The sequence below is a fragment of the Anguilla anguilla genome, chromosome 3 (assembly GCF_013347855.1).
Source record: "Anguilla anguilla isolate fAngAng1 chromosome 3, fAngAng1.pri, whole genome shotgun sequence".
Taxonomy (NCBI): Eukaryota; Metazoa; Chordata; class Actinopteri; order Anguilliformes; family Anguillidae; genus Anguilla; species Anguilla anguilla.
In genome coordinates this window covers 38,881,902-38,904,470 of record NC_049203.1, presented here as the reverse complement: position 1 = coordinate 38,904,470, position 22,569 = coordinate 38,881,902, and the positions used below count along the sequence as shown (strand labels likewise).

The 22,569-nt window shown below is 44.7% G+C and overlaps 2 protein-coding genes across 9 annotated transcripts in view; one reads left to right on the top strand and one right to left on the bottom strand.

Annotated features, from left to right (window-relative positions):
* stk39 (serine threonine kinase 39) overlaps positions 1–3,071 on the top strand; it is a 49,923-nt gene extending 46,852 nt beyond the window's left edge. For all 6 annotated transcript variants that reach the window (XM_035411804.1, XM_035411802.1, XM_035411801.1 and 3 more), the window contains one exon: positions 1,312–3,071. In XM_035411804.1, coding sequence (XP_035267695.1) covers positions 1,312–1,386 — 75 coding nt within the window. In that variant the 3' untranslated portion in view covers positions 1,387–3,071. The remainder of the gene's footprint in view (positions 1–1,311) is intronic.
* A 3,747-nt stretch (positions 3,072–6,818) lies between these two features.
* The window catches only part of b3galt1b (UDP-Gal:betaGlcNAc beta 1,3-galactosyltransferase, polypeptide 1b), a 126,947-nt gene continuing 111,196 nt past the window's right edge, over positions 6,819–22,569 (bottom strand). For all 3 annotated transcript variants that reach the window (XM_035407917.1, XM_035407916.1, XM_035407918.1), the window contains one exon: positions 6,819–9,937. In XM_035407917.1, the coding sequence (XP_035263808.1) occupies positions 8,691–9,683 (993 nt within the window). In that variant the 5' untranslated portion in view covers positions 9,684–9,937 and the 3' untranslated portion in view covers positions 6,819–8,690. The remainder of the gene's footprint in view (positions 9,938–22,569) is intronic.

Below are 22,569 nucleotides of genomic sequence, written 5' to 3'. Positions count from 1 at the left end.
CGTTAGTTTCCGTAGTCTGTTATAAAAGCGCAGTCCGCCGGGCCTCTGGGCAAACGTGTTCAGTGACACGGCTGGCCCACGAGCCCTGGGCTCTGAGAACGGCACAGGTGGTCTCCGTGGGAGGAGTTGTTGAAAACGGCAGTGGTGTTTTTCAGCGTTTGGGGTTGTATACTGAGCTCTACGCGGCTGCCACATTGCACATTAACATCGTATCACAGAGAGGTCAGGTGAGTTGCTCGCATAAGACGAACCGCAGAAAGGCGTGGTGAAAATTCTCACACGGCGGCTTTGCCGTTTCGCTGCGAGGGTGGATGCGTCGCCGCGGGGCCCGCGTGCGGAGGGGCCTGCGGCCTGTGCTGGGAATGAGAACGCATTAGAGACGGCGTTCTGGTGCAGATGGTGAATCGTTATTCGCTAATGCGTCGGCGCAACCGTGATAATTATAAACCCCCGATTTCTTTCAATTTCGGCTATTTCATACGTCGCTGGCGAACTGCACCCAAATGCTAATTTCCGCACCCGGATTTCATTACCGCCAGTGAGAATCCGGGGATAATCATAGTGAATCTGTGTACGGCAGCAGTAATCAGCAAAGACAAAAACTGCCATTAGAAATGAATGCAGAATGACGCGGAGGAGCCGTAGCGTAAATGGTTTCGTTTCGTCGGTTTATGTATTTCATCGCAATCGCGCCTGTTCCACGCTGAGCGTGCTTTATGAGTACCTCTGGTGTTTGACAACATGGCAGCGGTCGTGTGGCTAGTCGGCGCCTGAAGCCGCCGGAACTGATCTGGGGGTCAGGGGTACCTGTAGAAACGACAAGCCGGAAGAAAAACGGCGTGCTTCAGAAGCTTCAGAGATTTAATATACAGAAAAAAAACAAAACTTCAAAAAGTTCTCCTCATTAAACTTTTATAGATAGCTATGTAGTCTCTAAAAGCACAGCTTTTTTTTTTGTTCTGCTCCTCAGCTCATTTGCATGTTAAAAGTGATATTTCAGAGTTTAAATATTAAGGGATCACAGCGGGGTTTGTTATTAAAGCAGGAGCTCGCCACCGCGCTCGTTTACCTTCGGATGAGTGCCGCGGTTGGCTCCGGGCGCCTCGGCGACGCAGAAGGCGCTGGACCGTTTTTGGCAACGCGTCACGGCGTGGCAGTTCTTGTCTCTATTCTCAGATAATCAGAAGCGGGTCGTCAATAACCCAAAGTAGTTCAGGACTGGAAGTGATTTTTATGCGCTTTACCCTAATTGGCTGTCCCCCCTGTTTTTCTCGCCCCCCCCCCCCCCCCCCCCCCCCCCCCCCCCCTCAGGCTTCGGGCTGCGAAGGCGCGGAGGTACCCGACGAGGTGAAACTGGTTGGTTTCGCCCAGCTGAGCGTCAGCTGATCCCCCCCCCCCCCCCCCCCCCCCCCCCCCCCCACGGTCTCTCACGGGGCCTAACCCGGCACGGGTGCGGAAGAGCCCGTCGCGGGCTAACAGCCGAAGCACAGGAGAAGCATGGAGAAGAAGCGCCTTGAGCCTCTCCACCCTGCAAGTCCCCCTGCCACTCACCGGCCCGGAACGCCAGCAGATCTCTTCTGGGATTCTGCCAGAGCTCTGCTAGAAGCAAAATTCCACCGCAACCTCCGTGGGAACTCTACTGGAGCTCCACTAGAACTCCGCTAAAACTCCACTGTAATTATGCTGCAACCGTCTTAGCACTATGCCAGAACCGCGCCCCAAGCTCTGTTTTAATTCTGCTTTTGATTCTAGAAGTCCATGGGTGGTCACTCCCAAGGACAGGCACTGAAAAGGGGAGGCTCAGGTGGTATGTTGAAAAGTCGCTTGAGAGGCAACTGTCTTGCCTCCTTTCAGTGTGGCTCGAACGTCCATTATTTATCGAACTAAGGATGCCTCCGTTCCTTTTTTGTTCCTGTTTTCAAAGTAAAGCGCCTGCGTCTTCATCTCGTGTATTGCAGTGAGTACGACTGACGTAAAAAGCAATTAGTCTGAACTGTACTCTGTCAGAACGTTAAATTTGTCTCAAAGCACATTTTGATGGACGCGTTATAGTTGTCGAATTCAATTTAATGAACTGTAGTGCGCGTTGCAGAAAGAGTAATCCAAGCAAAAGCGAAAAAAAAAATGCGATGGGAGAATAGGAGTGAGCTATAAAAACACTTATTTTTTTTCAAAAGTCAGTGTTGGGAAAAAAAAAAAAGACGCTGGAGGTGCCTTGCTCTTCAAATAGTGCCTGAAGATTATGGCAGCGTTTCTGCAGCCTGACCACAACCTGTCATGAACTCTTAAAACACATTGTGTGGTGTTGACAAAATTGTAAAGCACAAAATCATAACCTAGATACCTAATGATAAACAATGTCCTTCATCCTTAATGGACAGTAACAGTTTCTGCAATATCCAGGATTGTTTGGATCATTACAGTATGGCCCTTATATAACAGGCATGTCCTCCTACAGATATTCTGCTGAAATATAAGTATTTTCACCATCGACTGGAAGCTTTGACAGGAAAGTTACTGTGCACTTTTGGCCAGAGTATATGTACCAGGCATGCCAATGCCCTCCTTGTAAGATTCACCTAATGAATTCCAAACAGAATTTAACCTGTAACCATTGTTATCTGTAACAAAGATACCATAACCATTACATAATTCATAAACTGCAATACAATTTCATAGATGTGAACTACTAAACTTGAATACTGAAAAATAAGCTTATATTTAACTGCAGTGCAGAAATAGTGTCTTTCTGAAAGGCATTTAGTCTCAGAAATGTACTGTATAATGATGTACCTGGGAAAAAAAAAAATACAAACAAAAGGAAACTACTGAAGAATGTTTCGCCATTCATTTGTTAAAATAAGTGCAGTAGCTCTAAATTATTTGTAATTATTGAAGTACCGAGCTTCTATTGAAGTCATAATATTAACTGTACCAAGCTGTTTGTTTTGCCGTAAGTTGTGTTTTCTATATACAGTATGTACCATTTCTGCATATTAATCATGTTCTTCCTGTAAGCAGCTTGTTTAAAATTGTCTACAGAAAGGTAAATAAAATCTTGCTGTTACAAAAATAATGGTGTTTTTGTTTTCCATAGTCCATGCTAAAGTTTAGATTCGTTCAAAGTCCAGAACAGTTTTTTTAACAGCCTTACGCAAGGTGAAGGTCAGTCTCCTGAACGCTTTCATCCGCTCCTCCCGGTGATTGACATCCCATTTCTTTGCATTGAAAGTCACGGAGGTGAAAGCAGCGATGTCGGGGGCAAGCGCAGAGAAAATCCTACTGCGGGAAAATAGCAAGGTAGGCTACGGGCATGGCCCAATTCACAGCCCTATTGTTCCACTTGATTTAAGAGTGAAATGTGCACCTGTGGAGCTAAGCATTCGAAACCGCTCTCTGAAAAGCTGTGTTTATGCTCGCGGCGTACCAGAGGGCTCAATCTGCTGTTGTAGAGGCTAAAAGCAGGGTTTGAAAGAGTCTTCCCCTCTCACCTCTTACTCTGTATGAAGCTTATCTAAAAGGGAGTGGCTGCCACTTTAGGTTCTTGCAATATTAAGCAATGTCTTCTGAAAACTCCATGAGTTTGAACTGGGAACATAGCATCCACCCCTTCACAAGCCCTACACTTCTGCAGGGCAGTAACCTCTAAACACAAGCAGGCTTGATGAGTGAAATTTCAGTACTGATACATACAGGTGAACTGAGAAGCATATCGTTGCAATTTTAAAGCTCTGTCAAGCTTGTTGTTATAAAGACATTGTATGAACTGCATTAGCATTGGCTAGTTTGAAATGTACTATGCTGGGTTCATGTCAATGAGGGAAAACATAGCTTTCATTATTCTAAGAAACACTCCTTCATAATGACAAACAGTATTAATGCACTAGTGCTGGAATCAAATTTTCCCTTGGAGCATGTTTCTTAAGAAAACAAAGAATAACCACCGGAGGGATTTCAAAGCAGAGCTCTGCCTAGGATGGCCTTGGTACGCATTCAACAATTCTGAGATGCCTTTCCAAACATTCGCTGCTGGACCTTGGCTAATGAAAAGCATGTATTGTGAGCATTTCAAAGGGCTATACATACAGCATTTATCTGAGTATATCTACTACAGGCTTACTTTTTTAGTCAAAATGCTGTGTGGACTGTGAAAATTAGACCTTACAGTGAAGCAGTCTGCTTATTGTCTGAGCATTATTCAAACATACAGGAAAAGTTCTTCCAGCATATTGCCATTCTGGAACCTTCTAAGTGGCACACTAACACATGCTCTCTTATAACCGAGGACAGCCAAGGAACAATCTCAGATACTGCAAATCACTTTGGTATTTCCCCAAACCTCACAAGAATAAAAAGCCTTTGATGGACGATGAGGATAACTTATATTTACTTGTCGAAATAAATATATTTGACATAGAAGACACTCCACTGGACTAATTTGATAAGAACAGTATTCTAAGGCCCATTTTATATAATTGTTTTTTACACAAGCCGGAGTGTTCGTGTCAGAACTCAATATATTGTGTTCTGAACAGTTAGTGTTAACCTGAATGCAAATTGACATTCTGTTCTGTGGAACTATGAACAGTTTATTGTGTCACTTCCATTTTGTTAGTGCACCTCATTTTAAGGATTAGAGTAATCCTCTAAAAGACAACTATCTGCAACAGAGTATGAAATACATAGCCTGTGGGCACAAATGTTTGTTTTGTGATCTCCACTGGCTCAGAGAATTCAGTAGCAGACTTCTTGTAACTGATCCAGAAAAACCAATGAACTGAAAGAGTGGAAGACTGGAAAGTAACAATATGACGATTTTATAATGTGTAGAAGTACAAATATTTGTTTCATCCACCCCCGCTCAATTTTCATGTTTCAGTGAAAGACTTATGTTACAAAGCATTTCAGTGAACCAGTCTCGCTCTAGGTAGTAATTCTCCACAGTAATTCTTCACCCATCAGAACCTTCAAAAGTAAGTGATTGATGCTGTACTTCATGATCAAAACAGCTATTGATTTTTGACTTATCACTTATGATTTATCACTGCAGCTGAGCGCAGATCTGAAATGAGTGCTTTCCTTCAGTCTAGTGTTACTATGCAGCAGAAGTCCAGACCAAATGACTAGCTGCTGATTATCACATATCTTATATTAACTCTTGAATGCAATATCAGCTGAGAGGATGGCCCAGTAGTTCTCTGAAGCGTCATTTGTCTTCAGATAACATCCACAAATTATCTTGTGGCATATAATTCATCTGTTACTGATTTAAATGAAAAAGTAAAAATGAAAATGATTGAAATAAAAAATAATATTGAAATTATTTTAGCTATGCCATTTTTACATTAGTCACAATATCAGCTTGGCGTAATTGTGTATGCTGTTTCTGATTTCATTTGGTTGACTGGACTGTCAGACGAGAACGGGCTCCCTCTCTAGAGTTTGGTTCCTCTCAAGTTTTTTTTCCAGTTTTTTTCTGTTCCACCAAGGGAGTTTTTCCTTGTTTCCATCACCCTCAGCTTGCTCTTGTGGGGATTTAGGCCAGGGTCAAATTGTAAAAATTGCCATACAAATAGATTCGATTTGATTAGATTAGTATCTCTGAAGTCCTGCTGCACTCACGTCTTCAAATATTCTTGAACAAAGTGGACTCATGGTACTGCTTTACAAATGATGACAATGAACTTACGAAGTCTACTCGCATACAGTGTAGAATAAACTGAGTCAGGGTGCCACATTAGTCAACACAGATAAAAAAAATATATAGAAAAGGGGAAGAAAGAGCGGAATATCAATGCTTTGGATAGACAGCTTCCTGACTTACTGAATTTGTTCACACTTCAGACAACCTACCATACATATACTGTTGCATTTCTGACTGAACGGTACTCCTTATTGACTGTAATCAAACTTCACTTTGATGCAGAGACAGCTTTCAGGAACAGGTGTGCAAGCGCGGGATAGTTTATACTTTTCTGACCACGGATGCTCATTAAACTGCGTATCAGAAAATGGAAAACTGACATTTCTATCCCAATTTCTGCAGTAATTAAAGAACAGTCACTTCAACACAAAAACTCAAACATAAAAATGACAAAAGAAATATACACCAGCTGTTCATGCTCTGAATGCTTTAAAAATTTCAGACAAACGTCGGTTTTATTCTAATGCAAACTATTTTGTCGATCAAGAATGAAAGTGACCGTGTGACATACTGCAGGCATCCGCACGCTGAATGTCTCCCATTCTCAGTTCTCTTTGTGACTGTGAACTATACTCAAAGACCTCTGCAACTTCATTGAAGAAAATTAACGGAGCAGAAGCACTCCTCTCCTTGTGTAATACCAGTGCAGCCAGTTCCATCAATTCAGAATGTCAAAGTGTCTCAATTTGCCACTAGCAGGTGATGGAATTTGGCAGTGTCACAACTTGGCGCATGCTGGGTAGGCTAAATGCTGCCAAGTGAGACTATTTGCCAGTGCCCGTGTTTGGCCAATCACTCAGGCGGACGTGAATGGACTTGGACATTTTAACAAAAACAGCATAATGTACAATTTCAAAACAAAAAAATTGCACAGGTTCAAGAAGTGGTCAGTGACTGTCCTGTACCCCTATACCAAAATTTAACTTTAAGGATGACATATTTAATTGGATCAAGCAGTGCTACAGTGATATTCACAGCTTGATCACAGCTTGAGTGGGTATCCGGGACTAAGGACAGATGCTGTGTGATACCAGGTTATCATTATTAAAATATCACCGTTCATAATCACTGTGAAATCCTCCATATTTTGAGACAGATCAAATTCAATTCAGAATAATACTCAAGAATGTTTATTTTTAATATAAAAAAGAAACGCTGTACAGTGTAATTATCCCATTCAGGATAGCCGGCTCTTCACCTATGCTTTACATTAAAATATCACAACAGCTTATAATACTAGAGGAATCATAAAAAAAGAATGAACATAAAAAAATAAATAAACAAAAAACAATATGCTTTAAATTAAATTGGCTCAGACAGAATGCAGCCCCTGTAACTGATCTATATCCGGTTTGAGACATAGAAAGTATAATAGTCTGCAATCATTTCAACAGCAGTGCTTAATTAAAGATTTGTACTTCACATACACAAGGTTCTCTTGGGAATGTAAATAGATACAATATGTCACCTATACAATGGTACACAGTACATATGCTCATTACCTACGTTTCCATTAGAATGTCACCGAAAATTCACCTTGGAGCACTACAGAATATTCCCTACTTGTGCATAAAACTGCCAGCAAGATTGTTGTTTCCAAAGTGTGATTTGTCAGCAAAAGGTATATCATGTAATTTGAGCCTGCGCGGTGTGCTGTTTCAGTGACAGTTACTTAATAACTTTTATGTGGGAATGATAGATTCTTAATGCAGCAAAGGTGTGGGGATATGCTGTGCACATTACAGCCGTTCCCATTCGCATTAATGGACGTTTACAGCACATTTTCCAGTTTACTGAACTCCCGACACTAAAAATGCTAAAGTCCTGTGTTTTAATAAAGCCAAATAGCTCATTTTTATATACACAATACTAATTTCCATTTGGCATGTTGCACAAAAATTTTAATCAAAATAATAAAGTCTCCTAAACTCACCCTAATGGAAATGTAGCAACAGATACATACTGAGTTCAAAAGATTAATACGCTCTGTACATACAAACAGGACTCCAGTTCCAATAGAAGCGAGTACAGCATGTCACTATCATTTACTCAAGGTAAGAAAATAATTTTGATATTGGAAAACAATGATATTACATCATAATTGCAAAGTAAGCCATTAAGGTCTGGCAATTCACTGGCCTTTAGTTCAGAAAGATGCAGTCCAGTCCCACAAATTTAAAAAAATGGATTGAAAAGATCCAAATAGCCTTCACATTAATTAAGCATCATTTGTTAGATTTACACGACTGGCTCTTTACACTAAGCAACAATGATGACCATTATTATGTAACAGCATTGTCTTAAAACATATTTTACACTACATCCAACAAAGATATACATTTTCATATTACAAGAATATGGAGTTAATTAACTGCAATTTCATTTGGCTTCAGTCTGCAGAGCGATCACATTAGTTATACTGGTGTATCTAATTAGTGCATTAAGTGCTGAGTTAATGTCACAGAGCCAGGAATTCTTTCTTTCCGAATTGGCAGGCTCTTTGGCGTAGCAGCGCCGTGAAGCAGCCTTTTGTCACTTTGACCTGGAAAGTGGCATGTACTGTGCGCGACGCAGCTCTACAGCACGAACGGCTCAACTCTTTCATGGCGTGTCCCAGATTTCACGTGAAGCTCGAATCTAAATTTAACCGAGTTTTCGCAGATCTGCATAATTACAATAGCGCAAATTGGTAATGTTGAGGGAATTACATGAATCATGTTTTGTTTTGTAATTATTTCTCAAGACTACAAAATAAGCAGTGCAACGTGATTCGAGTGGCATGTTTGTCTTTTTTTTTTTTAGAATGTGCACCTAGACAGCCAAGCGCTCTTGTGACAAAGGGCTGGATTTAAGTCTGACCGTAGATACAGTACGACAAAAACATTAGCTGTCCTCTCAGATCACATGACCCAGGTCTGTGATACATAATGTTGCTGAAGAAACAAAGAAATGGGGGAGGGGGACAGGGAAGGGGGAGCGCTGTACATTAACATCTCAGGTGCTTCTTGCTGGACATGTCATTCCAGATCCTGTGCATCTCCTCGGGTGAGATCTGGTGCACGGTGATCACCCTGCGGTACCTGCAGAGGCTGTAGGCCATCTTCCAGTGATTGAAGCCACTGTTCTGGAAGGGGTGGATGCCCAGCTTGCGCAGGCAGAGCCCCACGTACACGTCCTCCAGGTGCAGCAGCCTGGTGTGGAGCGACGTCTTGTAGATGAGCTCGGCCACGTCCGCCGAGAACACGTACCCCGTGCCCGAGCAGAACGGGGGGTACTTACTGTCGGGGTACAGGTCCCGGGACATGTACCACTTACTGCGCATGTCCCGGATGGGGCCTCCGTTTATCACGTAGCCGGTGAAGTACCTCCTCCGGGGCTTGGTGGTGGGCTTCAGGAGCTTGTAGACCAGGTTGTCCATGTTGACGAAGATGTCGCTGTCGGTCTTCATGACGTACTTGGCCTTGGGACAGAAGGTGGCCACCCACCTCATGCCCATCAGGGTCTTGAGGGTGAGGTTGTGGTAGGAGTCGACAAAGTCCTCCACCACGATGTCGTGGAAGATCTGGCTCTCCTGCTCCACCATCTGGTTGAGGACGGCGTCCGTGTTCCGGCCCAGCAGGAAGAGGGTGACGATGCGGATGTCGGCGAAGGTGCTCTCGTCCCCCCACGTCTCGCGGATGGCCTGCCGGGCGTCAAACTCCTTGTGCGTGGTGCTGATCAGGATGACCAGGAACGGGCCGTCGGCGTCGCACTTCTTGGGCTCGTTGATGATGAAGTCGAACGCGTGCGGGTTCAGGGGCCGGGTGCGGATGTTGCTGAAGGTGAAGTTGCTCTTGCCCTTGGCCGCCTTCCGCGCCGGCAGCGCCAGCTGCTGCCCGACGTACGAGGACGAGGGCCGCGATATGCTCAAGTACCACAGCGCGCTTGCCCAGCACACCACCGTCAGAACATATAAGCAGGAGACCTTCGAAGGCATCATGTAGCGTTCACTCGCGTTTAGCGCATTGAATTTCGAGTGCTCTCCTGCCCATTAGCGGTGTTAATTCCAGCAAAGCAGCGCCGCGCTGCCTCCGCGTGACACTTGACATTAATTGTCAATAATGGGCCGTTTCGGGGGCAAAGTCAGGGGACTCTCTTTAGAGAAAGAGAGATGTGTTTCTCAGTGCACGGCTGGACTGGGACATCTACAGGCTTCTCATTCTTCAGGCAGTCCTCCGCTCACTCCATTTAGCCCTGAAAAACACAAAGAAAAAAGAACCACATCACATGACAGCACCGACACAAATATATATTCTGTCAGTTTGTAAGCCATTATATTTCCGCAGCTTTAGGGAATCGGGCATAAACGTTGCCTGACCCGAATTAAAGAATGGAAGTTTCATACTTCATACAGAGACACTTCTTTTTGCGCTAGAAAAGAGCATGCAGATGTGGACTGTTCATATGGAGGTTACCCTCAGCCATTTAAAACACTAGACACTAGAGTTTTCAGAGAAAGGTTTTTCAGACCTAAAGCAATCGATAAGAGAACTATTTCCACTGATTTGCTAACAGGCAGGATTGGATTACAATAGGAAGTGCCACGCCAGTTGACTGCACAAGGGGGATGTGACTTTCAAACTGAACTGACAAGCGCAAGTAAAGGGAGAGAACGGGACGTAACTTTCTGAAAGTCCTTGTCAGGGCGTTCCTGTTCTTAAAATAAGTGTCGTTAGGGGTGTCTGACCTAGCGCTCAGCAACTAAGAGCTTGGGGAGAAGCACTCTCACATTTGCGAGAGAATTAGAGGCTGACACAGCAGTTCAGATCAATATTTTATCGGGGGTCTGCATATATCAGGCCATTTTGTTCAGATGTGTTCAGTCGCTGCCAGCTCAGTGTCACATCTAACAGAGGTGCACAGGGATCCTAACGGGTGGAAGTCGGGGGGGGGGGGGAGGGAGATAGAGGGAGCGAGCGAGAGAAAGGGACAGAAATAGAAAGAGCAAGCGCTAGTGAGCATGTCTGGCAAGCCAATAACCCAGAAACTCCCCGCCTAAATATATAATGAAATGATAGCTGATAGCGGTTAGCTGCCACTGAAGGGTCAACTAAATTGATTTAGGACTTAAGCCTGACAGAATGCATACTGTGCAGAGGAATCCTTTGTCTGTAGGAAGTCCCAGTTTAGCCAAAGGAACCGCCCGTGTTTTAACACTAGTCAGTATCAGGCTTTAAGAATCCTAGTCTCGAAATCCTTAGCTTGTATAGTGCATACTGCCCTGGAGATATATGCACAACATGTCCTAAACTTAAATGAAACAATTTATTATTGTGAGCTCTACCTCCTCAACTAAAAATGATGGAAAATAAACAATAGGTCTCAGAGGATTACTTCCTATGATTTAAAATAAATGCAATCACAGATATATGATTTTTTTCAGTTTCTCTTATTTCATGATGCCTAATTTGCTATTTTCTTTAGTGTGAGGTTTACGGACGTGCTACCTAGATTTGTCAATACAGACAGACAATTTCAGTACCCTGCATTTAGAAGCTGATGATCAATATGACAAATTAGAACTCTGGAGGCATGGCGCGTCGCAGCAGCTGGATGGCAGCTCTTGTTTTGGATCCAGGAATGTCAATTAAACCACAACATGCTACTCTGCCCCATGCATGGGATTAATATTCACCCCTTGCTTTGCTGAATCCGTGAAAGAAATCAATAAGCCCCGTGACTCAGAGACATATTTCGCTGATAAGGTATACTCGGGAACACAAATGGAGAAATGAAAAATAGCGGAATAACGCTTTTCATGGTCTGCCCGTCTCAGATTTCTGATGGGTGCTGAATTTGAGCTTTCTATGCTCCGACTGTACATAAATAAACAGCAGTGTAGAATACTTGATAATATTCATATAGCCTTCCTCTACCACCTAGCACCATAATAAAAAGGTTCCCATTTAAGTGCTTTTCCATTTTATTTTCACTGTGCTATGCTGGCTGGGGAGTCACGGGCAGCTATTTGTCACCGTAGCAGCGTGCAGTCGACGACCTTGAACGGCACCTTTTTTTTTAAATGACAAATTCGCAGAAATGACCACGCTCGCATTTTCCGCGGACACAAAAAAAAAGCGCGTGAGCGGCCGGTTCTGGATCCACAACCGGCAGGCTAAATCCCGCCCGCGAGAGTACGCAGCGGCCGCTAGCAGGGAAGGCCCGCGGTTTGATTGACGGATTTTCCCGGTCGGACCCGTGCGTGGATCTCCCGGACCCTATGTAGGCGATACACTCAGGGGAACGCGCGGCCCTGATGTGCCGCATCAGTCCGCGTGGAGACGCGTCTTTCCCCGCATTACTCGCGTCCGACGCGCGATACCACGCTCCCCGTCGACGGAGCGCGAGCGTGACGCGATAAATAACAACGCTTTTCGCCTCGGACGCCGCTTCGACTCTGTGAAATTGTTACTCTGCTCTCAGCGTCCGTGTAGCGAGCCTTGGGCCCCGAGGGGAAAATTCAGGCAATTTGCAGTTAATGTTAATATCCTCAGCTGTAAGTGTGGCCGGAAGCACTCCCCTTTGTAAAATGGCGCGACTGCCCAAGTTTTTTCTCCGCGCTCTCAATGACGACGTGATCTTGAAGTGAGGGGGAACACTGCGCGGTAATGAGCTTTTTTTTCCCCGAGGTGGAAATTGCAGCGTCCGAGGGAATCGCGCCGAGATGTCTGGGTGCCATTACTCCAGCCCGGGTAATTTCGGGCCTTTCCCTTTGGGTTTCTCCGTGCCTGTTCCCGTACGCGCGGGTCAGGAGCACACGGGCGCGGGGCTGATGAATCGAGATACACCTGCGGCGGGGAGGGCGGCGGGGCTGCTATCACCGCCGGCGTCTTGTTATCTCGGCCCGAAGGATTATTTTCTTTCCCCACAGGAAATGACAAGATATCCCAGAAAAAAACTCATGAGAGAGAGAGAGAGCGAGAGACAGACAGAGGCAAACAGACACAGGCCTACGCTGACATTTTATAAAAACAGGCAATGATCTCGAAAGCCCACGAGGCCGGTTTTTTCAAACGAGGACTTCGGTCGTGGTAGAGATTAATAGTTTTGTTTGTTGCAGCGAAAGTAAGCGTTCCGCACGAGGGGGGGGGGGAAACTTTTTAAGTAACTGCGCCCGTTCATGACTGAGCTGATGCGCTTTTATTAGCCTTCAAAGGCAAAGAAGAAAAGAGCAGCCCGGCGATATTTCAGGACAGCGCAGATGCTCCCGCTCCGGTCTAAAAGAGACAAACCGCGTTGTGGAAGAGGAAGAGGAAGCCGACGCCCCTCGTCAGCGAAGATGGATTCCTCACGCCGCGAGGTAACTTGTGTCTGCTGGCAAAGCCCCGGGCACAAAGTCATTGGTCACACCGGTCCCTCCGCTCAGCAGCGCCAGGAAGGAAAGAGAGCTGGTTAGCACGAGGAACGGAGCTCCTTCTATGAGCAGCTTTAGCACCTCAGCCTGAGAACCCCTTCTCTCCATGATGTAGCAGCCCCCCCATTTTCTCTGGTCTTCTAGACCGCTCCCTTCAGAGGCCTGCTGTGTTCTTTAAAGCGACCTACGCTCCATTCCACTCCCACCTCTGCAACACCGGCGTCAGTGCTCTCTCATAAGCATATAGCAAGCAGCCGGTTTACCAGCTCAGAAGCACAGTCATTGTGCCAGAGGGGCCTTCGCAGCCTGCGCTAGCATATTACTAGCGCTCGACTGACCTGAGATACCACTGCGAAACGAGGCTGGCAGTGTACTACTCTCTGACACCCTCCAGCCTTGGGCCGCTTAGACACCCTCTTTCACTCCATCTGGTTGCTTTTCAGAGACCTTGTTCCACACTTTCATTTTGAAGATATAAAATCCGAAAACTGTGACGTGCCTTAGTCAAATAATCCAATAGCAAACAAAAAGTGCTGGCCAAATTGTCGTTTTAAGCTCAGCGAAGGAAAAGCAGGGGTGATTTGGCACCAAGGGGCCAAGACCAGGCATCCTTGTTGAAGCTCACTTCCTGGTCTAGGTGAGATATGTGAATCTCTAGCCCTAGTGCGGTTGGCTCCAGTATAGGTCCTTCTGCCACCCACTTCATTATAAGTCAATGGTACCCATGCAGTCAAAAAAGAAAGTCAATAATTTTTTCATACCAAGAAAATGTAGTCACATTGGGTATTTTTTCTTGTCTAATGTCCCTATGCCAATTTGTTGTTATTGTGTCATTTGGACAATATTTAAATATTTTGTGGACCATTCAGGGACAGTTTGCATCACTGCGTGGTATTTCACGCGCTTAGTAAAGACCTTGACATTCCAAACCATCCTGCTCTTATCTCTGTGAAGTTGGCAAAAGCATGTACCATCTACCATCACACGTATCCCATTTCATTTCGCTAGCATCATCATTCATTTTGAATTCATTATGGATAAAAGGTGTACTAACTGACCCTATAAAAATCTTTCTCTGCATTTTTATCGGGAAGTCATTTTCACTATTTATCTTTTTGACCAACTAATTACTTAGCAGGGCCTACCTACTGCGACCTAACAATGCTAATAGAGTTAGCAACTTCAACTCCAAAACCATTTGGCTAGCTAACTAGTCTGCAAATGTAAAACCTGTCAAACATAGTCAATGGCTTGTCAGCTGTATAAATTCCGTAAATCTCAATCTGATGAGCCTTTGTGTTTATGCCACATTTTTTAAATTTATCACAGCTTTGTAGCAGTCACATTGAAGGAACAGAAATTATACTTGATTCTTTGCCGACAAAATTTTATGTAGAGTGAATTCCAGCAGCGCTGATGTGGATTAGCCAAACAGGCTGGCGTATTTCTTCAGTTCAGGTTGAGCAACATCTTAACTTCTAAAGCCTGTGGGGATTCATGAAAACCTGACATAGCAGTCATTTATCATGTTTGTTGCAATTACCTCACGTTTTCTCGTTTTGCTTGCCTTTGCTGCCTATAACCATCTGGCACCACACTTGACTGCGAGGCTATTAGGCAGTCTGACATTTTCCCATGACTCTTGAATTACAGCAGATTATAAGAGGTTTTATACAAAATTTGTTTTAGATTCTGGGCAGTATCCAAATGTCTCATTTCAAACCATATTCCTTGGGGCTCAGACAATTTATTTGTAATGTGTAAAGTTAAAGATAATTCTGTAAGTAGTAAGCGGTAAGGATGAGGGATAAGTAGACATCAAGGTCATGGTCATGTTTTCCACCCTGGACTGTCAATCACAATGTGCCCGGACCTGGCTGAGACTTCACTTCTTCCACTTTACCACACAGCTGCACAGAAACTGCACTTCCATGGATTCCCAACACTTTTCAAAAGCCCATGGAAAGTCAATGGGTGATGTCACAGTCGCTCTGTCCATATTTCTTTTTTACTGTCTATGATTGGCACACACACACACATACACACACAATGCTGTTCTGCATCTTTTTCATAATTAAACACCCAGATTTTTGAATAAGTTATACCTCTACTTATACTCTCCAGTTAAGTTTCAAGCCAGGCCGAATCACATAGTAATAAAGATTTTTCAGCTCTGCTTTCAGCTCTACGCCATTATTCATTTTTCTTTATTTGCTTGCCACTCATATCCAGGGAGCTTTATAGAGAATTTGTTGACACAAATGTCAACGTTATTAGTTTTGTGACCTTTTCAACTCCACTTCCCTGAGTTGATGTAAATCTCAAGTATAAAAATACTTCCTTGGGAAATATTTAGTGATATTCACTAATGTGCACTGATATTCCACCCTATATGAATGGCTGACAGAAAGAAATGTTGCAATGGTGTGAAAGGACAGCTGTAGTAGAACTTATTTATTAACTGAATTTATAGCTACTGAGCGTGTTTATTAACCAAATCACACTCTGTGGCAATGTTTCTATCATACGGCAGTATAAATGGCAGTCCAATTTATCTTGAATTGCAAAACAATTGAGCAAAAAAGGACCCCGCAGGATGGGTGTTTCTGCTTTTTTTGAGGGGAAAAGTGGTATTCGGAGAAGCAGAAGGGCAGCCAGCCCGTCCCGCTGAGATGCTGGGTAGCGCGCGGAGCCCTGACTGCGCCGTTACAGACTGTCAGTTGGCGGCTTCGCGGGGCGACTCGGTTAGCGGGGCCGTCCTTCTCCCGTAACGCATGAGCGGGCGCGCCGGTCAATCGGGCGCCCGCGGCCCCGCCCGAACCAGCTGTGCGTGAACCGCGCTCCTCAGAACGCAGCGACCGCGCGCCTCGGCGGAGCGGAAACGAGGCAGCGGACGCTCGCGTGCGCACGCGCTCCCGAACACGCCGTCGCTCGCTACGAATTTAGAAAACACCGGAAAATCTGAGGTAGATATTTGCCGTGAAAGAAAATGGCACGTCATGTGAATTCACGCTCACATAAAAAAAAGAAGCTGACTGTAACCCTGAGACACACCGGGACATATCTTCCTGGGTTCACCGACCTTTACCGTCCAGCTGCATGCGCCTGCTGTCGGCTGCCCCAGAGAGCAGAAAGATCCGCGCGGGTCACACGCTTAAGCCCTTTCTCCACCGAACACGCGCACGCCACAGATGTGCTTCGGTTTCAGAAACACCGGGCTTGACTCCGCACAGGAGTAACGTCGAGCGCTTTGAAGGCAAAGCATTACATGGGGAACGGGATCGCCATATCAAACAGAGTTAGCGAGCGCTCCCAGAAGCATACAGTCCCAGTACGCGCGCACGGACTCAGGGTTGAAAAGGAGGGAGAACAACGGCGGTCTGATTTACGGGAGCGGCAGCCTGAGGTGGGTCTCACTCCGGCAGATAAAGTGCTGGCGAGGGGGGAGCCGAGCGACCGCTCCCCGATACCGCCATCTGCGGCACGCGCACAAGCACAGGGAAGGGTATAACCGCCCATCTCCAAACGCGCACAAGCACAGGGAAGGGTATAACCGCCCATCTCCAAACGCGCACAAGCACAGGAAAGGGTATAACCGCCCATCTCCAAACGCGCACAAGCACAGGAAAGGGTATAACCGCCCATCTCCAAACGCGCACAAGCACAGGAAAGGGTATAACCGCCCATCTCCAAACGCGCACAAGCACAGGAAAGGGTATAACCGCCCATCTCCAAACGCGCACAAGCACAGGAAAGGGTATAACCGCCCATCTCCAAACGCGCACAAGCACAGGAAAGGGTATAACCGCCCATCTCCAAACGCGCACAAGCACAGGAAAGGGTATAACCGCCCATCTCCAAACGCGCACAAGCACAGGGAGGGTATAACCGCCCATCTCCAAACGCGCACAAGCACAGGGAGGGTATAACCGCCCATCTCCAAACGCGCACAAGCACAGGGAGGGTATAACCGCCCATCTGCGGCACGCGCACAAGCACAGGGAGGGTATAACCGCCCATCTCCAAACGCGTTAACCTCCTGAAATCAAAGCGTCAGATTGCTGCCGGAAAATATCGGACCCGGGCACACCTGCAGTAAAGGGCTTCGGCCACACGGAGCCGACGCCGAGAAGACACTGACAACACACGAAGGAACTCCTGCGGTGACTCGACCCTGTTTTCATACCTAGGGATTTAGGGCATTCCTTATCATTTCACTGCTGAACATGATCGGCTGGAGAAAGTATGAAAGTGTGCGTATTTCAGGGGAGGTACGCTGCTGAATAGGAAAATAATTTATTTTGTCCTGTCATAATTTTTTCTTCCAGAGTAACATACACTAAAATACAAGATATTTTTCTATGTATGACATGATTTTTCGGCAAATCAGGTACTGTACTGTATTCTTAAATACATGCTAATTTGCATATTATGCCAATGACTTTCTTGGCACAGTGGATGTTGTCCAACATTTTTACATAAATATTTAAAAAACAATATAGACATGTCAATAAAATGCATTTTCACCTGTTTTTACAACTATAATACCACATAACTTGGAAAAGACAAAAGATATAACAAAAGCTTATGCACATAATCCGCTATTTTATGAAGCTGTAATATAATGATAATTTTGTGCTTGGTGTAGATGGGGGAGATGTTAAATAATCAGCTAAAATAACTTTATGATTATTATGTATTATCATTTTGCACATTTTGTGTGTAGTAATAGAAGCAAAATATCACAGTATTTCAAAATTGACATATGGAACCCAAAACCCCAAATTCACCCATGGCAACTGGCCTTAAATTGTGTTTGATAAACACAGCAGAAATAATATTGGGATTTTAAGTTCATTATATTACTTGATTATATTTTGTATATTGGTGCAATTTTGTCATGAGAGATGTATGTAACAAACAAGTGGATGTTTGGAAGACCAGTGCAGCATTGTGCATCAGGGTCATTGTTGCAGTAGATGCAATCTCTGGCATTCTGTCGTCAATAAAACAATACCTTTCATGACTTCATACTCTTATGAATGAATAATAAAAAAGAATTCTTATGTGAGATGACAGATCTTTTCTTTCTCTTCAAAATCCAACTGTAGCAATATGTTGACTGACCAATATTATTGTTTGAGAATAGCTTCTTTTTTTCAGCGTTGGAAAGAAAGCATGACAGAATGCCAGGCTTCCAGGAAATACATCAAAACCACAGTTATCTCCTGCCTCTAGCCAGACCGAGGCTGATAGTATCTGCAGATTAAACGGTTGGGCTTCCCTCTGATATCCGGATGATTCATGCTGGCTGTTTCTACAAACCACATTCGGGGTGTGAAAAGTTCTCATTGGCTGCAGCTGAACCACATGCTGGATGTTTAAAAATCCTCATTGGCTGATTCAATTCGTTTTGCCTTCAGCCTCCATCTAATAAACTCTTCATCTCATCTCTTAAACGCCCAAAGCAGATGGGGAAAAAAGCTCAAGGCACCTCCGTTGCAGTGCATGAAATGTCCTATATGCATACCCATGCTTGCATGTCCAGACATTGATGGTGTATTAAAAGCTGGAATTGAAATGATATCCGATAGTGTTAACAGCACGAAAAGGTTGTGAGGCATGGAAGTGCCCTGGACGTTATGAAGAAGTGGACGCCCTTCCCCTGCCTGGAGTACCAGTACTAAGAAGGTCTGGGGACCAAAACAAGTGTTGCAACTGACACAAGAAGGGAGGAAAAAAAAACTGGGAAAGAGATTGTCTGACGACATCATTACTGGAACTTTTCTTCAAAGCTTCGGGAGCACAGATTTACCTCACCCCCTGCTGTCAATGTTTCATTTCATTTCAAATTATTACAAGTCATAAACACGCCCATGAAATTAGCATAGATTCTAATGACATCACTGCATTTGCAAGTGTCACTCACCCCTCAGCAACGAACTTTACTGGTGCCTCTACTGCCTATTAAAATCCTTCATTGTTTATTTATAGTCAAAAATACTGAGTCATAAACAATCATTTCCTTTTCAATCAAATGTGTTTCATTCAGCTCTTGCAATGCTTTGAGCAGCCTATTCAGGGCTGAAATAGGTTCCCTGTCTCAAACGTTGCGGAAGGGACGTTGATGGAACAAGTACTGTGACCAATCAAGCGTTTAAGTCTATACGGCGAAGCTGCTAATACACAGAATGATTTTATTATGTCAATGTCCTTTATTTACGGTGGGAGGGGATCTTGCAATTCTATATTTAAATGGTTGGTACCTCTATTTATGAGCCTGTAAGTGTTCTCTTTGTGGTTCACCACACTTAGCATCCTGGGAATTGGTCTGATATGGCATTGTGGTATTGAGTTTTAAAAAAAAAGTCACACGTACATACAGTAAGTGCAAATTGAGAAGTTGGAAAATACAAAAGGTTGCGAATGTCTTCACAAAATAAATGGGATGCATTCCATGCATAATGTAGCTGTGCGATATGCGGTTTGCTTGCTTCGGACAAGCAAGCGGACGAGCGCTACAATAACTCATCGCCTTATCACTTCGCTCCGTGTACTGTATCCGCTAAATTAGCAAAACAATACTGTGAGGAAAGAAAGCCGTTTCACAGGCCCCAACTCTTGCTTAAACTCAATCAACAGACTCGAGGACATTGTGGCGGGAGCAAACGGGGGCCTGTGCGTCACGATCGCTATTTCTGCTCTTTCTCCCGACACGTTCCTGCCATTTCCTCTGCCCTCCTCGAAACACTCCACGTCCTGCCTTTCACCCCCCCCCCCCACCCACCCCCCCCCCCCCCCCCGAGAAGCCGGCTTCCTGCTTCGTCAGTGGCATTTCAGCGGTGACATTTGATAAATAAACCGCGTCTAGCCCTGAGTCCCATACCACGGAGGATTGATTTTGTCACAGTCAAAGGAATCCGTCTTCTATGACTCTGCTGATATCACCACGCATCCGGAAATACAGAGCTCCCAATAATATGAGCAGCCATTTTAACTGAGTTATTGCAGTTTTGTCTTTGTTTATAATCACCCGTCAATTGAAATGCACCGTACTCACTTATGAGCCCCCGCTGGGAATCTCTCTCAGCCACAGCCAAAGCCTTTAACTGCGTGCTTTTAGCTTCCAGTCAGTTAAGTGGCGTGTGAATGGCTTTGGTGTGGAGGTACAGAACTGTTCATTTGAAGAGTTACAGAGAGCACAGTGCACTTGCACCTTCACAGAAAAGAAACAACAGTCCCACTTTCCCTTTGTAAACCCGTTTCACAGAGATTCAAAATACAATGATCTGACGGCAAAGGTGATTATTTTACAACAGAGCGGCGTTGCTTGCTATGGGCCACCCTGCGGTATATATTTATAACCGCTGAAAGTGCAGACTGGGCGGCACGGTGGTGCAGTGGGTAGCACTGGCGCCTCACAGCAAGAAGGTCGAATCTCGGCTTGGGGCCTTTCTGTGTGAAGTTTGCATGTTCTCCCCCTGTCTGGGGAGAACATGCAATGTCCAAAGACATGCAAGTAGGCTAACTGGAGACTCTAAATCGCCCATAGGTATGAGTGTGTGAGTGAATGGTGTGTGTGCCTGCCTTTCGCCCAATTCACTCTGGGATAGGCTCCAGCACCCCCTGTGACCCTGCTCAGTATAAGCGGGTATAGGTAATGGATAGATGAAAGTGCAGAATCAGGGGCTGGCTCCCACACAGTGGGTTGCCTGTTTGAGGTCAAGCAATAGCGTCGCTCCTGCAGCCACTTGGCAGGGTTTACTCCCTCCACGTCCGCCATTTTCCCCGCTCAGGTTTCATTAAGCCGTCACTTCATGAGCTCAACGCACAATAATGGCTGATTTAGGGCGTTTTATGAATTTCCAGTCCGGTAAATTAACATGCCGTAAATTCAGGCCCGGCTCTGCCATCGTTAAATGACGAGAAGGGAAAGCCACGCTTTATCTATTCTGGCTTGTTGATCTGAAGTCATTTCCACGCTCGTTGAGTCTATAGCTCAGAGGCAAGGGTCTTGGTGAAAGTTAATAGGCTACAGACCGAGTTCCTTTTAAACTCATTTCAACAATGTATCACAGATGCTTCTCATCCTGAGAAACGCAGTGTTTCGCCATAATTCAGCCCACAGGTGCTTCGATCCAACGGCAGATTAATGACGCCTCTAGGTCTGGGTGCAGAGTGCATGTAAAGGACCAGGGCTTTGCTAAACTCTCGCATTAGGTGGCCTTCGTTTACAGCGAATGCATCTTTGTACAGGTGATTAAAACATCTTTTTTCTTAATTGAATGCTTCAAAACAGCGGCAAAATGGCTTGCGTTCACATTCACAGTTCCGGCAATCAATCGCAATTTTTTATGACTGGCAGTGTCCGTTGGTTGCCATGGAAGCTGACATTAGACGGGGGCGCGTATGGGGTAAGAGCAGAAGGTACCCGCCTGTTTAGGGACATTCCAGCGCTTTGAATGAAGCGCCAAGCACAGATCATTCAACACCCCTACGGTGTAATCACATGTTAGAGCATTAAGTCCTCCACAGGCTTCTCTCGCATAGTACAGCTTTGTTAAGTGTGTTTTCATGGACGCAGTGGGGATGCAGAGCCGTTCCGCATTGATTATATGCAAGGGTAGTAAAAGGTCCCACTTTAAAAAGCACTGAGAATAAAGTGGCTTTATGAGAAAATGAACCGCGGGGAATACATTTTGTTGGGCTTGCAAAATGTATGTAAATAAACCGTCTGAAGGTCACTACTGGCCTAGTGTGCACTATGTAGGTCACTGACCTAATGGATCCAAATAAACACTTTCCCTGGCATTTATTTTCAAGAGCAAAAAAACTGATACGTCTATTAAATGATGAACTACAGTAATGGGCAAAAGTCAGAGACCACCCTTTCATTTATTCAATTTTCTGTCAAATCAGCCATTCAGTTCAGTTCAAAAACATGTATTTAACAGAAAATAAGCCACTACCACTACATATAATATCAGATCTATCAGTATTTGTCCGCTCTTTCTGTTGTGCACCCAACTACCACTTTCAGTCTTTCCAATCAACAAGTTACAGCTGTGTCCTCCCAGCAAATGTTGTTACCAAAAGTGTCAATGACGTTATGTTAGATCTCTTTGCCTTCAAAAGTCACTCAAACATTCAAATAACTTCAGAAACACACCTTAGCTGCCTTGCAGATTTCTTTTTCATGTGCTTCTAAAATGGTTAAGGACATAGTTCTGATGAGATTAGATGTAAGATAATTCATCGACATAAGGAAGCAAAAAACAAACAAAAAAACAGGAGTTTCCAAAAGTGGAGTTCAAAAGATCATTGAAAGATACAGAGAAAATGGAATCTTAACAACCGTGAAAGAACAGGTAGACCACCAAAACTATCACCGTCACAACAATAGCACTTAAAGATTTTATCTTTGAGATAAAAAATATCAAGCTCCACTCTTACTTCAGATAAGAAGAAATCC